Below are 14481 nucleotides of genomic sequence, written 5' to 3'. Positions count from 1 at the left end.
TGGACGAAACTCACACCTGAGCAGTGCATGAGACTAGTTTCTCCATACAGGAGGAATCTTAAAGCTTTTACACAAACTATTCAATAAATTTGAGTAAGCATGTTCAATATTTTTTTCACTCTGTCACCCCATTTTATTATACATAACTTAATTTCTGGACTTAGTTGTTTTGGTTTCTTTGCATGTATTTATTACTTGGGTTGCTACTAGCATCTGGTGAAAATTTCATGACAATAGCACCTTTAGAAATATACTTACTGAGAAAAATAGTGACGTGTTCAATACTTATTTTACCCACTGCATATTACGTATAAATCGTAATACTTTGCATTTGTTTGTAATTCTAAACAACTCTTGAGACTTTTTTATTTTCTGGCCAAGTCAAATACATACGTTTTTTAACACAGTTGTGTCCTTCACACTTCCTGACCTTACACCAGCGGACCAGGATACTGCCTGGTCTCTCTTGCAGCTCATCTATTTGAACGGGAGGGTGAGAAGAGACAGAACCGTGACGCGACACCCGTTCCTTCAGTAGGCCAAGCAGGGAGTCGTCCAGCTGAGCCGAAACACAGGGCACATCCACCAATGCTGGTACCTCTGGCAGGCTAGAAAACAGAACAACAGCAACGTTCTAGAATATCTTTTATAATTTAAATCAAATTCATAAGAATTTTAGGAAGCAAATCAAATCAAATCAATTTTATTTATATAGCGCCAAATCACAATAAACAGTTGCCCCAAGGCGCTTTATATTGTAAGGCAAAAGCCATACAATAATTACAGAAAAACCCCAACAGTCAAAACGACCCCCTATGAGCAAGCACTTGGCGACAATGGGAAGGAAAAACTCCCTTTTAACAGGAAGAAACCTCCAGCAGAACCAGGCTCAGGGAGGGGCAGTCTTCTGCTGGGACTGGTTGGGTCTGAGGGGAGAGAATCAGGAAAAAGACATGCTGTGGAAGAGAGCAGAGATCAATCATTAATGATTAAAAGCAGAGTGGTGCATACAGAGCAAAAAGAGGTGAATAAAAAGAAACACTGGGTGCATCATGGGAAACCCCCAGCAGTCTAAGTCTATAGCAGCATAACTAAGGGATGGTTCAGGGTCACCCAATCCAGCCCTAACTATAAGCTTTAGCAAAAAGGAAAGTTTTAAGCCTAATCTTAAAAGTAGAGAGGGTGTCTGTCTCCCTAGGCTAAAGGCTCTTTTCCAGAGGAGCTACAGCATCCAAAGTTGTGCTCAATGAGGATGTAAAGCTATTGACGAGATAATCTATCTCACTCACAGAGTTTAGGTAGCTACTCTGCACTGTGGCATTGAAGAATATAACAAAGAAGGAATCATATCCTTAAACCTAGTTACAGCGCTTTCAGAAAGACTTCTACTGTAATGAAACTTATTCCCCACTGCTGGGTAGTCCATTAAAGTAAATGTAAATGTTATTAAGAAATGATCAGACAACAGGGGGTTTTCAGGGAATACTGTTAAGTCTTCAATTTCTATGCCATATGTCAGAACAAGATTTAAAGTGCGGTTAAAATGGTGGGTGGCCTCATTTACATTTTGAGCAAAGCCAACTGAATCTAATAATAGATTAAATGCAGTGTTGAGGCTGTCATTCTCAGCATCTATATGGATGTTAAAATCACCCACTATAATTATCTTATCTGAGCTAAGCACTAAGTCAGACAAAAGGTCTGAAAATTCACAGAGAAACTCACAGTAACAACCAGGTGGACGATAGATAATAACAAATAAAACTGGTTTTTGAGACTTCCAATTTGGATGGACAAGACTAAGAGTCAAGCTTTCAAATTAATTAAAGCTCTGTCTGGGTCTTTGATTAATTAATAAGCTGGCGTGGAAGATTGCTGCTAATCCTCCGCCTCGGCCCGTGCTACGAGCGTTCTGGCAGTTAGTGTGACTCGGGGGTGTTGACTCATTTAAACTAACAATCATCCTGCTGTAACCAGGTTTCTGTAAGGCAGAATAAATCAATATGTTGATCATTTATTATATCATTTACTAACAGGGACTTAGAAGAGAGAGACCTAATGTTTAATAGACCACATTTAACTGTTTTAGTCTGTGGTGCAGTTGAAGGTGCTATTTTTTTTTTTTGTATTTTTATGCTTAAATAGATTTTTACTGGTTATTGGTGGTCTGGGAGCAGGCACCGTCTCTACGGGGATGGGGTATTGGGGGGATGACAGGGGGAGAGAAGCTGCAGAGAGGTGTGTAAGACTACAACTCTGCTTCCTGGTCCCAACCCTGGATAGTCACGATTTTGAGGGTTTAATAAAATTGGCCAGATTTCTAGAGATGAGAGCTGCTCCATCCAAAGTGGGATGGATGCCGTCTCTCCTAACAAGACCAGGTTTTCCCCAGAAACTTTGCCAATTATCTATGAAGCCAACCTCATTTTTTGGACACCACTCAGACAGCCAGCAATTCAAGGAGAACATGCGGCTAAACATGTCACTCCCGGTCCAATTGGGGAGGGGCCCAGAGAAAACTACAGAGTCCGACATTGTTTTTGCAAAGTTACACACCGATTCAATATTAATTTTAGTGACCTCCGATTGGCGTAACCGTGTGTCATTACTGCCGACGTGAATTACAATCTTACCAAATTTACGCTTAGCCTTAGCCAGCAGTTTCAAATTTCCTTCAATGTCGCCTGCTCTGGCCCCCGGAAGACATTTGACTATGGTTGCTGGTGTCGCTAACTTCACATTTCTCAAAACAGAGTCGCCAATAACCAGAGTTTGATCCTCGGCGGGTGTGTCGCAGAGTGGGGAAAAATGGTTAGAGATGTGAATGGGTTGGTGGTGTACAGGAGGCTTCTGTTTAGAACTACGCTTCTTCCTCACAGTCACCCAGCCGGCCTGCTTTCCCGGTTGCTCGGGATCTGCTGGGGGACAGCTAACGGCGGCTAAGCTACCTTGGTCTGCACCAACTACAGGGGCCTGGCTAGCTGTAGGATTTTCCAAGGTGCGGAGCTGAGTCTCCAATTCGCCCAGCCTGGCCTCCAAAGCTACGAACAAGCTACACTTATTACAAGTACCATTACTGCTAAAGGAGGCAGAGGGATAACTAAACATTTCACACCCAGAGCAGAAAAGTGGGGGAGAGACAGGAGAAGCCGCCATGCTAAACCGGCTAAGGGCTAATAGCGGCGCTAAGCTAGCGGATTCCTAAAAACACACAAAGTGAATAATGTGTGAATAATTTAGAGGTGATTCAGTAGAGCAGAGAAAGTGCTTTAGTTAAGGCACGTGAAGATTACACTGTGAAATAAATCGTTATCTAGATCAATCTAACTACGCAGATTAAACAGCTAACAGATACAGCAAAACACCGCTGTGCTCCAGAACAGGAAGTGATACAACCACCAGTAGAGGCCACCAGAAGAGCATAATGCAAGCTCAATGCAATAGGTCATATGCAACCTCCAGTATTATATTTTGTAAAGAAATGTCATGGTCCCTATTTCCTAGTACATTTTAACAACCGTTTTCTTTATCAGAACACGTAAAAACCAAGAGGTGCGACACAACAGAACGCCCCACAGCAACACATTCCCACAAGGCTTCATTCTGCCGCCGCCACGCTGGACTGTTTTAAACCCGTCAAATGCACACAGTCTGTGGTCAGACCACATGATGTGGCTGACAAAAGAAGACAAGATCACCACAGCTGCTGAACCACCACAGAGGTGAACTGAACTTTTAATAAGTAAAATAAGTACATTAATACATGAATAGTCTTAACACATTCATGACATGTAATGAGCCGACACTTCAACCGTTTCATTTTCGGTGTCAAATCTGACATATCGGAATAATATAGTTTGGCATCACAAATATAAAGAATTTACAGATACTGAATATCCACCACAGACAAACAAAACTGTTCATGCAAACTGTCCACATCCATAAAATGATGATCTGATGTACTGACAGCACTGTGACTCTTCTTCAGAAGCTGACGTTGGAATATGACGCTTTACTCTGTATTTGCACCGTTACCCGTTGGTCGTTAGAGCGCGAGCTTTCTGAACTGTGGTTCATATTTCTGTCTGAGTCCAATAAAGACAGAGAGTAAAAATAAGGGAAAGAAAGACAAGAGAGCAAAAACTATCTATCCGTGGGTGAACCTAGTGCAAGACAAGTCTGGGAAAGGTTTTGGTGAAGTTTGCCGGAGTCCTTTTTCCGTTTCACACGGAGGTGAATTTGGCGTGAAACAACACAGACAATGCGAGACTCACAAAAAAAGTGTTGCTCTGAAGGAGGTTTCCTAGTCTATGTACACGTTCCTGCTAAAACCCAAACGTGGAGCAGATAACTGTAACAATTGTTCATTTCTGGAAAGAAGCACCAAAGTTGGCACAAATACTCCTTAGACATCACTCTTTTGAAAAAACTGAGTAGCCACTTGAATTTTCAGTAGGCAGCCAGGTAGGGGTCAATTGAAGAATTACACAGGGGTCAAAATTTTAAAATGCTCCAGTCATATTGAAAGCTATACCACATTATTTGTCTGATCACAACGATACCAAAAAGGTATAGTTTGGACTATCTATGACTGAATGTTATGGAGTTATGGGGTAAAAACAACAAGAATGGTGACAAAGGTCAATTTCAGTTTGTACAGGGGTCAAAAGTTAAAGTTGCTCCAATTTTGGTAAAAAGTGGTGCAAATTATTGGTTGAACTAAGGATTAATAAATGAAATAGTTTTGACTGTGTTGAATGCTTGGTCTGCAAGGTAAAGGTAGAGTAATGTCGACATCCATTGGATTCTATGACATGTGACATGTTACCCTGTAACATGATAACTAAGCATGACACATAGTGGAAACTATTCCTTTTTAAAACCCAATTAACTCAACCAATAATTTGCATCACATTTTACAATATTTAGAGCAACTTTAACATCTGACCCCTGTACAAACTAATGCTGACCTTTGTTACCATTCTTGTTGTTTTTACCCCATAACTCCAGAACATTCAGTCATAGATAGTCCAAACTATACCTTTTTGGTATCATTGTGATCAGACAAATAATGTGGTATAGCTTTCAATATGACTGAAACATTTTTAAATTTTGACCTCTGTGTAATTCTTCAATTGACCACTACCTGGCCGCCTATTGAAAATTTAAGTGGCTACTCAGTTTTTTCAAAAGAGTAATGTCTAAAGGAGTATTTGTGCCAACTTTGGTGCTTCGTTCCAGATATGAAGGATTCCTCTGTAAATATTCTGTTATCTGCTGCACTAAACAAGATTCGAACGCAGATCAGGTAACAGCAGATGAACTAACCGCCGTTTAGCACAATGTGCCACAGTCCCTGTCAGACAGATCAGAAGACTGGGCTAACAATAATAATAATAATAATAATAATAATAATAATAATAATAATGACTTGGATTTATAGAGCGCTTTTCAAGACACCCAAAGCACTTTACAAGTTTCATTATTCATTCAGTAGCACATTCACACACATTGGTGGTGGTAAACTACTAGAGTAACCACAGCTGCCCTGCGGCAAACTGATGGAAGCGTGGCTGCCATTCTGCACCTGCGGCCCCTTCAACAACCACCTCATTCATACACAGTGGTGGGTTAAGAGTCTTGCCCAAGGACACAACGGCAATCTGCAGATATTGGACTGGTTGGGAGCTGGATTTGAACCGCTGACCCTTTGGTCATAAGACAGCTCGCTGTACCAACTATTGGGGCAGTAATAAGCTAACAACAGTCATGTTTCCAGACTCTGAGATTGCAAAGAAAATGTGACGTGATGGTACAAAGGCAGCATCCACAGTTACAGTAGTGTTCAGAATAATAGTAGTGCTATATGACTAAAAAGATTAATCCAGGTTTTGAGTATATTTATTATTGTTACATGGGAAACAAGGTACCAGTAGATTCAGTAGATTCTCACAAATCCAACAAGACCAAGCATTCATGATATGCACACTCTTCAATCAATCAATCAATCAATCAATTTTTTTATATAGCGCCAAGGCACACTCTTAAGGCTATGAAATTGGGCTATTAGTAAAAAAAAAGTAGAAAAGGGGGTGTTCACAATAATAGTAGCATCTGCTGTTGACACTACAAACTCAAAACTATTATGTTCAAACTGCTTTTTTAGCAATCCTGTGAATCACTAAACTAGTATTTAGTTGTATAACCACAGTTTTTCATAATTTCTTCACATCTGCGAGGCATTCATTTTGTTGGTTTGGAACCAAAATTTTGCTCGTTTACTAGTGTGCTTGGGGTCATTGTCTTGTTGAAACACCCATTTCAAGGGCATGTCCTCTTCAGCATAAGGCAACATGACCTCTTCAAGTATTTTGACATATCCAAACTGATCCATGATACCTGGTATGCGATATATATAGGTCCAACACCATAGTAGGAGAAACATGCCCATATCATGATGCTTGCACCACCATGCTTCACTGTCTTCACTGTGAACTGTGGCTTGAATTCAGAGTTTGGGGGTCGTCTCACAAACTGTCTGCGGCCCTTGAACCCAAAAAGAACAATTTTACTCTCATCAGTCCACAAAATATTCCTCCATTTCTCTTTAGGCCAGTTGATGTGTTCTTGTAACGTCTTCTGCACGTCTTTTTTTTTTTAACAGAGGGACTTTTTGCTGGGGATTCTTGCAAATAAATTAGCTTCACACAGGCGTCTTCTAACTGTCACAGCACTTACAGGTAACTCCAGACTGTCTTTGATCATCCTGGAGCTGATCAATGGGTGAGCCTTTACCATTCTGGTTATTCTTCTATCCATTTTGATGATTGTTTTCTGTTTTCTTCCACGCGTCTCTCGTTTTTTTTTGTCCATTTTAAAGCATTAGAGATCATTGTAGATGAACAGCCTATAATTTTTTTGCACCTGTGTATAAGTTTTCCCCTCTCCAATCAACTTTTTAATCAAACTACGCTGTTTTTCTGAACAATGTCTTGAACGTCCCATTTTCCTCAGGCTTTCAAAGAGAAAAGCATGTTCAACAGGTGCTGGCTTCATCCTTAAATAGGGGACACCTGATTCACACCTGTTTGTTCCACAAAACTGACAAACTCACTGACTTTTTCTTACTAATAGCCCAATTTCATAGCCTTAAGAGTGTGCATATCATGAATGCTTGGTCTTATTGGATTTGTGAGAATCTACTGAATCTACTGGTACCTTGTTTCCCATGTAACAATAAGGAATATACTTTTTAGTCACATAGCACTACTATTATTCTGACCACTACTGTACAGATGTGCTTGCAGCTGCCTCTGTGGGCAGATGGCTGAGAGAATTAAAACACCACTGGTTTAAGAACTGTGACAAAGTGACAAAAAAGCCCACACTCCATTTTTGTCAGTGGCTTCAGGTGCATCTAATCATGGCACTACAAAACTCTTCTCAATGTCTTTAAGATATTAGATGCCAGAACTGGGTTTGAAGAGCAAGACCCTGGACTTTTATGAGGACAGCCATGAGTCAGCTGCTGCCAGACACAGACAAATCACAAGCAAGTTAGAGGAAAATGTCCTGCAACTGGACAGGATTTCAGCACACATATATAATGCTGATAATGCTTGTGTCAATGACAGGAAAAACAATTCTGTTTTCCAGAAGCTAAAGGCAGGCAACAGTGACATCATCAAGACAAACTGTACGGCCCACACAGTGCACAACTGTGCAAAGCATGCTGGAGACAGGCTGAACTTTGACATCAACTCTGTGGGGAACAAATTATCCAGTCACCTTTCAGTGTTTGCACAGCGCACAGAGGAACTAAAAGCAGTGCTCGCCTTTGTGGAGGAAGATTATCATGATGTATGGGGACGTGTACCCCCAAGATGGTCTGAGTCTGTGGCCTGCTGTCCAGAGGCTTCATGACAGCTGGGCAGCTATCAAGAGCTACTTCTTGTCACTGGGAGAAAATCAGTGCCCAAAAGCACTGTGGCAGCTGTTCAACACAGATCAGGATGGTGAGGGCCAACCCCTTGAGCTACAGGCCCACCTGTCCTTCCTCAGTAACATGCTGAAGGTCCGCCATGATGTTGTGCTGCTGTTGGAGAGACAGGATGGGACCGTCTGTGAGGTACAAGACATTATGCTCCAGTAGCAACAAATAGAATCCGTCTTTGGAATGGAGACCAGTGCTCTCCTTCAACAGCTTCCTGACCAAAAGGCAGCAACAATCAAACATGATTTTTCTCATTTCGACAAAGACTGCACTCAGCTACCTGGAAAATGGCATGATTTCACAGACAACTACCAGAAAAATGTCATGCTCATCACTGAAGAGCAGCTTCACATTCACCCAGCTCAGTGATGCTGTGAAGGTGCTACAGTTAGGAGGGAAGCTGGACATGGATGAACTGTATGAGGAGTACTGTGTGACCCTGCCACACCAGCAGGTCAGTGCTGCTTAAAAAACCAAAGACACAAAATCTGACTGTCATTGCATCCTTTCTTTTCAGCATCCTCACAACCAATGCTACTGTGGAGAGACTGTTTTCCTTCGTGAGTGTAGCGTGGACTGATCAGAGGATTAATAAGTGGAATAGTTTTGACTGTGGTGAATGCTTGGTCTCCAAAGTAAAAGGCCAAACAAGTTTGATGTCTACTGGATTCTATGACATGTTTGTACAGTTGTATGCAAAGGTTTGGGCACCCCTGATAATTTTCATGATTTTCCTTTATAAATCATTGGTTGTCTGGATCAGAAATTTCAGTTAAATATATTATATAGCAGATGAACACACTGATATTTGAGAAGTGAAATGACGTTTTTAGTATTCATAGGAAGTGTGCAATAATTATTTAAACAAAATTAGGCAGGTGCGTAAATTTGGGCACCCTTGTCATTTTATTGATTTGAATACATTTAGCACTAATTTATTGGAACACAAAATTGGTTTGATAAGCTCACTGACCCTTGACCTCCTTACACAGGTGAATCCAATCATGAGAAAGGGTATATAAGGTGTCCATTTGCAAATGTTTCTCCTCTTTGCATTGCTTCTAATGAGTGGCAACATGGGAACCTCTAAACAACTCTCAAATTACCTGAAAACAAAGATTGTTCAACATCATGGTTTAGGGGAAGGATACAAAAAGCTATCTCGGAGATTTCAGCTGTCAGTTTCCACTGTGAGGAACATAGTGAGGAAATGGAAGACCACAGGCACAGTACTAGTTAAGGCCCGAAGTGGCAGATCAAAAAAAATCTCATAAGCTGAAGTGAAGGATGGTGAGAACAGTCATGGTCAACCCACAGACTTGCTCCAAAGATTGTAGATCTTTGGAGCAAGATAGTGTCTGCAGATAGTGTCTCTGTGCATCGTTCAACTATACAGTGCACTTTGCACAAAGATATGCTGTATGATGCTGTAATGCAGAGGAAGCGTTTTCTGCGTACACGCCACAAACAGAGTCGCTTGAGGTATGCTAAAGCACATTTGGACAAGGCAGCTTCATTTTGGAATAAGGTGCTGTGGACTGATGGAACTAAAACTGAGTTATTTGGACATAACAAGGGGCGGTATGCATGGCAGAAAAAGAACACAGCATTCCAAGAAAAACACTTGCAGTAAAATTTGAAGGTGGCTCCATCATGCTGTATGGCCAGTGCAGGTACTGGGAATCTTGTTAAAGTTGATGGTCACATGGATTCCAGTCAATATCAGCAGATTCTTGAGAACAATGTTCATTAATCAGTGACAAAGTTGAAGTTGCACCGGGGCTGGATCTTTCAACAAGACAATGCCCCTAAACACTGCTCAAAATCTACTAAGGCACTCATGCACATTCTGGAATGGCCATCTCAGTCCCCAGACCTGAATATTATTGAAAATCTGTGGCGTGATTTTAAGTGGGCTGTTCATGCTCAGAAACCAACAAACCTGAGATGTTTTGTAAAGAAGAATGGTCCAAAATGCCTTCAACCAGAATCCAGACTCTCATTGGAAGCTATAGGAAGCATTTAGAGGCTGTTATTTCTGCAAAAGGAGGATCTGCTAAATATTGATGTATTTTTTTCTGTTGGGGTGCCCAAATTTATGCACCTGCCTAATTTTGTTTAAAGAATTATTGCACACTTTCTGTAAATCCTATAAACTTAATTTCACTTCTCAAATATCTCTGTGTTTGTCTGCTATATGACATATTTAACTGAAATTACTGATACAAACAACCAATGATTTATAAAGGAAAATCATGGAAATCACCAGGGGGGCCCAAACTTTTACATACAACTGTATGTTACCCCGTAACATCATAACTAAGCATGACAGATGTCCAAACTATTCCTTTTAAAAATGCTATTAACTCAACCAATAATTTTCTTCTTTTATTTTTTTAAACCAAAATTGGAGCAACTTTAAGTTTTGACCCCTGTACAAACTGAAACTGACCTTTGTCACCATTTCTGCTGTTTTACCTCATAACTCCAAACTATACCTTTTTAGAATTGTTATGATCAGACAAATAATGAAGGATAGTTTTAAACATGATTGGAGCATTTTAAAATTTTGACCCCTGCAGCCCAGAGGTCAGCTCCAGGATGGCTCCCCTTCTAAATTCATTTAGTACATCTCAGAGAAGCCTTATACCAAATTTCATGCTTTTATCCACTTTTGCACTATCCTTCCAAATTTGGTTGCTAAGCCACCTGACTAAGACACTGCTGCTATTTTAGTGTTTCACCTCCAGCAAGGTGCTTTCATTGATTCTGAAAGAGCACTTCCTGTGTTACTATGGCACACAAAATATATGATTTTATTATGTCCACCAAGGACATAATAAAATCGTTGGCATTTATTAATTTATTTGTCTGTCTGACTGTCAGCAGAATTACGTCAAAACTGCTGCACGGATTTTGACTAAATTTGCATACAGATTGATATTAGGCCATGGAAGGCTCCAGTAAATTTTGCAGGTGCTCCAGATCTGGATCAAGTTTCACTTTATATAGGCTTTGAAGGATTATGTCAAAACTACTTCATGGATTCTCATCAAATCTGTACCACAGATACATATTAGGCTATGGAAGACTCCATTAAATTTTGGAGGTGATCCGGTGTTGCAGACCGAACGGTCCCCCCTAAAAACTGGTCCGCCCTGCCTCTAATGCGTATGCGTCATTTTAGAGCTCAGCAGCTCGTATGAGACAAGAGTCTCTTCACCCAAAGCGATCAAATAGATTAATGGGCTCATTAATCATCAGATTACAAAGTAAAACCTCTTAAGTCATTCTAAAGTCAGTTTTAAGCAGAAACGAGGCGATACTCCTTGACGCTTTGAAATGACCGACGCACAGTGAACCCATCAGTGAGCAGCTCATGTAGCCACAGCGGTCTGATCATTTCCTCCATCTTCTATGATGAAATAATGTTGAATTTATGTGGAAATGACTGTTGCAGAAAAGCTTCAGATATCTGTCGCCGAGACAGATGATGACTGGAGTGCAGTTTGAAGCAGAAACGATGTGATGATTGATGAACCACAACTAATGATGCATGCTCAGTGAAGGCAGGGTGGACAGATTTTCAGGAGAGACTGTTCAGTCAGCGACACCGGATCCAGATTCTGGCTCAGGATTTCACTTTATAGGTTTTTAAGAACTGCGTCAAAATTACTTCACAGATTCTCACCAAATTTGCACCACAGACAGATATTATGGCAGATTTTAGGGAAGACCCCACTCAATTTTGGAGGTGACCTGGATCTGGATTGGTGGACGTCAGAAATCTTTGACTGCTCTTGTTTATTACACATTTTTGTACCTCCTGACCAGTTTTGATATGTATTTCTGGTTATATTTATTGTTTTAAGTAGTGCCTAATTTTATATCCAGTGGTGCCTTTACTACCTCTAGGTGTTATTTTCAGTAAATTCAGATCATTTTCACATGCACTTCTTTTGTGTAGTTAATGTTATTCTGAGATGAGCTCTTATTGTAGCTAATGGTTTGTTCAGACAATCAGCCAATGTAACTCACTGCATGTAGCCTACGTACTTCAGTACATGTTCTACTTCAACATGTGGTTCAGTATTTTGTTCTGCTCTAACAAACACTTTAATGTTTTGGAGTTTGGAGTTGTGCTGGGGCTGTGTTGTTACTATCTGTTGTTGGAGAAAAATACAGGCAAGTCAAACCCTTTTAAAGTACTTGAAAGAACAACTGTAGCACTGACTGTCTATGCTGTTTGATTGTACACAGTTAGGTGTTCATAAGAGAGGAACTGTGAAATAGCACCAAAAAGCTTCATGCTTACTGTGTTTTCTTATGTGAGAACTTGGGAAAGATGCATTTAAATAAAAAAAAGTAAATTTTCATTTTCATAGTCTGTTATGTGCTACTGATCAACCAGACAGCAAAGCATAGTAATGTTATAAGCTGAGGGGCAGAATACAAATTTTTATTTTAAGTTATTTTAGAGTATCTTGATGCATTGGTATCTCACACTGTCACACACAAATGTAGTCTTTGTCCCACATCTGGTGAGTTGGGATCTGGTCACCCCAACTACAGTCTAAGTGAATGTACTGCATGAACCAAAGAATGATGCAGTCAGAACTATGTGATTCAGAAAACTAATGCCAGTAATGTGTCCGATACATTTGTACTATATACATGAGAATAAGTTCAATGGAACATTAAAAAAACAGACATATGTTTTTCAGCCCAATTAGACTGTTAGTTTTGTGAAACATTTGGATGGAAATAAAACTCAAGTGAATGAAGTGAACGTCTGTCCTACCTGTCCAGCTGGATGTGTAAGGCCTTCTCAGTGAAAACGCCCAATTTGTTTTCCTCGTCTCCCATACCACAACGCAGAGCCGCCTCCCCTATGGGGAAAAAAAAGAGCAAGAAAGCCTCATGCAGACAGTGATGATATTTACTGCTACCTTTAATGCCACTTTTATAGGTTAGGGTCCGTACAACACCACAACAAAGCTGAAACTAGTCAATTAGCCATAGAAAATTACAGAAATTATTATTAAAGAGAAAAGCATGTTCAACTAGCATGTTTAAATAGGACAGTCCCTCAGTATTCAGAGGGTGTCAGTAAGTGGAAAAGCAAAGATGACTGGAAATATAAGAATTACAGGCTGGTCAAGTTATTGGCTGAACCAGTAGCCCAACTCTGGCATTTCTGGGCACTTGGCTTTAATTTAAACTAATGCAGTGTTTCCCTTGTAACTACTACTGCAGCCAACAAAGCCAGACACACACACATACGTATATATATATATATATATATATATATAAATATATATATATATATACACACACACACACACACACACACACACACACACACATACATACATATACATATATATAAAATCAAATCAATTTTATTTATATAGCTCCAAATCACAACAAACAGTTGCCTCAAGGCGCTTTATATTGTAAGGCAAAAGCCATACAATAATTACAGAAAAACCCCAACGGTCAAAACGAACCCCTGTGAGCAAGCACTTGGTGACAGTGGGAAGGAAAACTCCCTTTTAAAAGGACCAGGCTCAGGGAGGGGCAGTCTTCTGCTGGGAGTGGTTGGGGCTGAGGGGAGAGAATCAGGAAAAAGACATGCTGTGGAAGACAGCAGACATCAATCACTAATGATTAAATGCAGAGTGGTGCATACAGAGCAAAAAGAGGTGAATAAAAAGAAACACTGGGTGCATCATGGGAAACCCCCCAGCAGTCTAAGTCTATAGCAGCATAACTAAGGGATGGTTCAGGGTCACCCGATCCAGCCCTAACTATAAGCTTTTTCAAAAAGGAAAGTTTTAAGCTTAATCTTAAAAGTAGAGAGGGTGTCTGTCTCCCTAATCCGAATTGGGAGCTGGTTCCACAGGAGAGGAGCCTGAAAGCTGAAGGCTCTGCCTCCCATTCTACTCTTACAAACCCTAGGAACTACAAGTAAGCCTGCAGTCTGAGAGCGAAGCGCTCTATTGGGGTGATATGGTACTAAGAGGTCCCTAAGATAAGATGGGACCTGATTATTCAAAACCTTATAAGTAAGAAGAAGAATTTTAAATTCTATTCTGGAATTAACAGGAAGCCAATGAAGAGAGGCCAATATGGGTGAAATATGCTCTCTCCTTCTAGTCCCTGTCAGCACTCTAGCTGCAGCATTTTGAATTAACTGAAGGCTTTTCAGGGAACGTTTAGGACAACCTGATAATAATGAATTACAGTAGTCCAGCCTAGAAGAAATAAATGCATGAATTAGCTTTTCAGCATCACTCTGAGACAAGGCCTTTCTAATTTTAGAGATATTGCGCAAATGCAAAAAATCAGTCCTACATATTTGCTTAATATGCGCATTGAAGGACATATCCTGATCAAAAATGACTCCAAGATTTCTCACAGTATTACTGGAGGTCAGGGTAATGCCATCCAGAGTAAGGATCTGGTTAGACACCATGTTTCTAAGA

At 40.4% G+C, this 14481-nt stretch overlaps 1 protein-coding gene across 3 annotated transcripts in view; it reads right to left on the bottom strand.

The window, feature by feature from the left end:
- crlf3 (cytokine receptor-like factor 3) overlaps positions 1 to 14481 on the bottom strand; it is a 120290-nt gene that overhangs the window by 30010 nt on the left and 75799 nt on the right. For all 3 annotated transcript variants that reach the window (XM_034190783.1, XM_034190785.1, XM_034190784.1), the window contains exons 4-5: positions 12795 to 12882; positions 431 to 608 (exon numbers count right to left, since the gene is read on the bottom strand). In XM_034190783.1, the coding sequence (XP_034046674.1) occupies positions 431 to 608; positions 12795 to 12882 (266 nt within the window). The remainder of the gene's footprint in view (positions 1 to 430; positions 609 to 12794; positions 12883 to 14481) is intronic.

This window comes from Thalassophryne amazonica, chromosome 16, assembly GCF_902500255.1.
Source record: "Thalassophryne amazonica chromosome 16, fThaAma1.1, whole genome shotgun sequence".
NCBI classification, from domain to species: domain Eukaryota; kingdom Metazoa; phylum Chordata; class Actinopteri; order Batrachoidiformes; family Batrachoididae; genus Thalassophryne; species Thalassophryne amazonica.
This window is presented reverse-complemented; position numbering and strand designations above follow the sequence as displayed.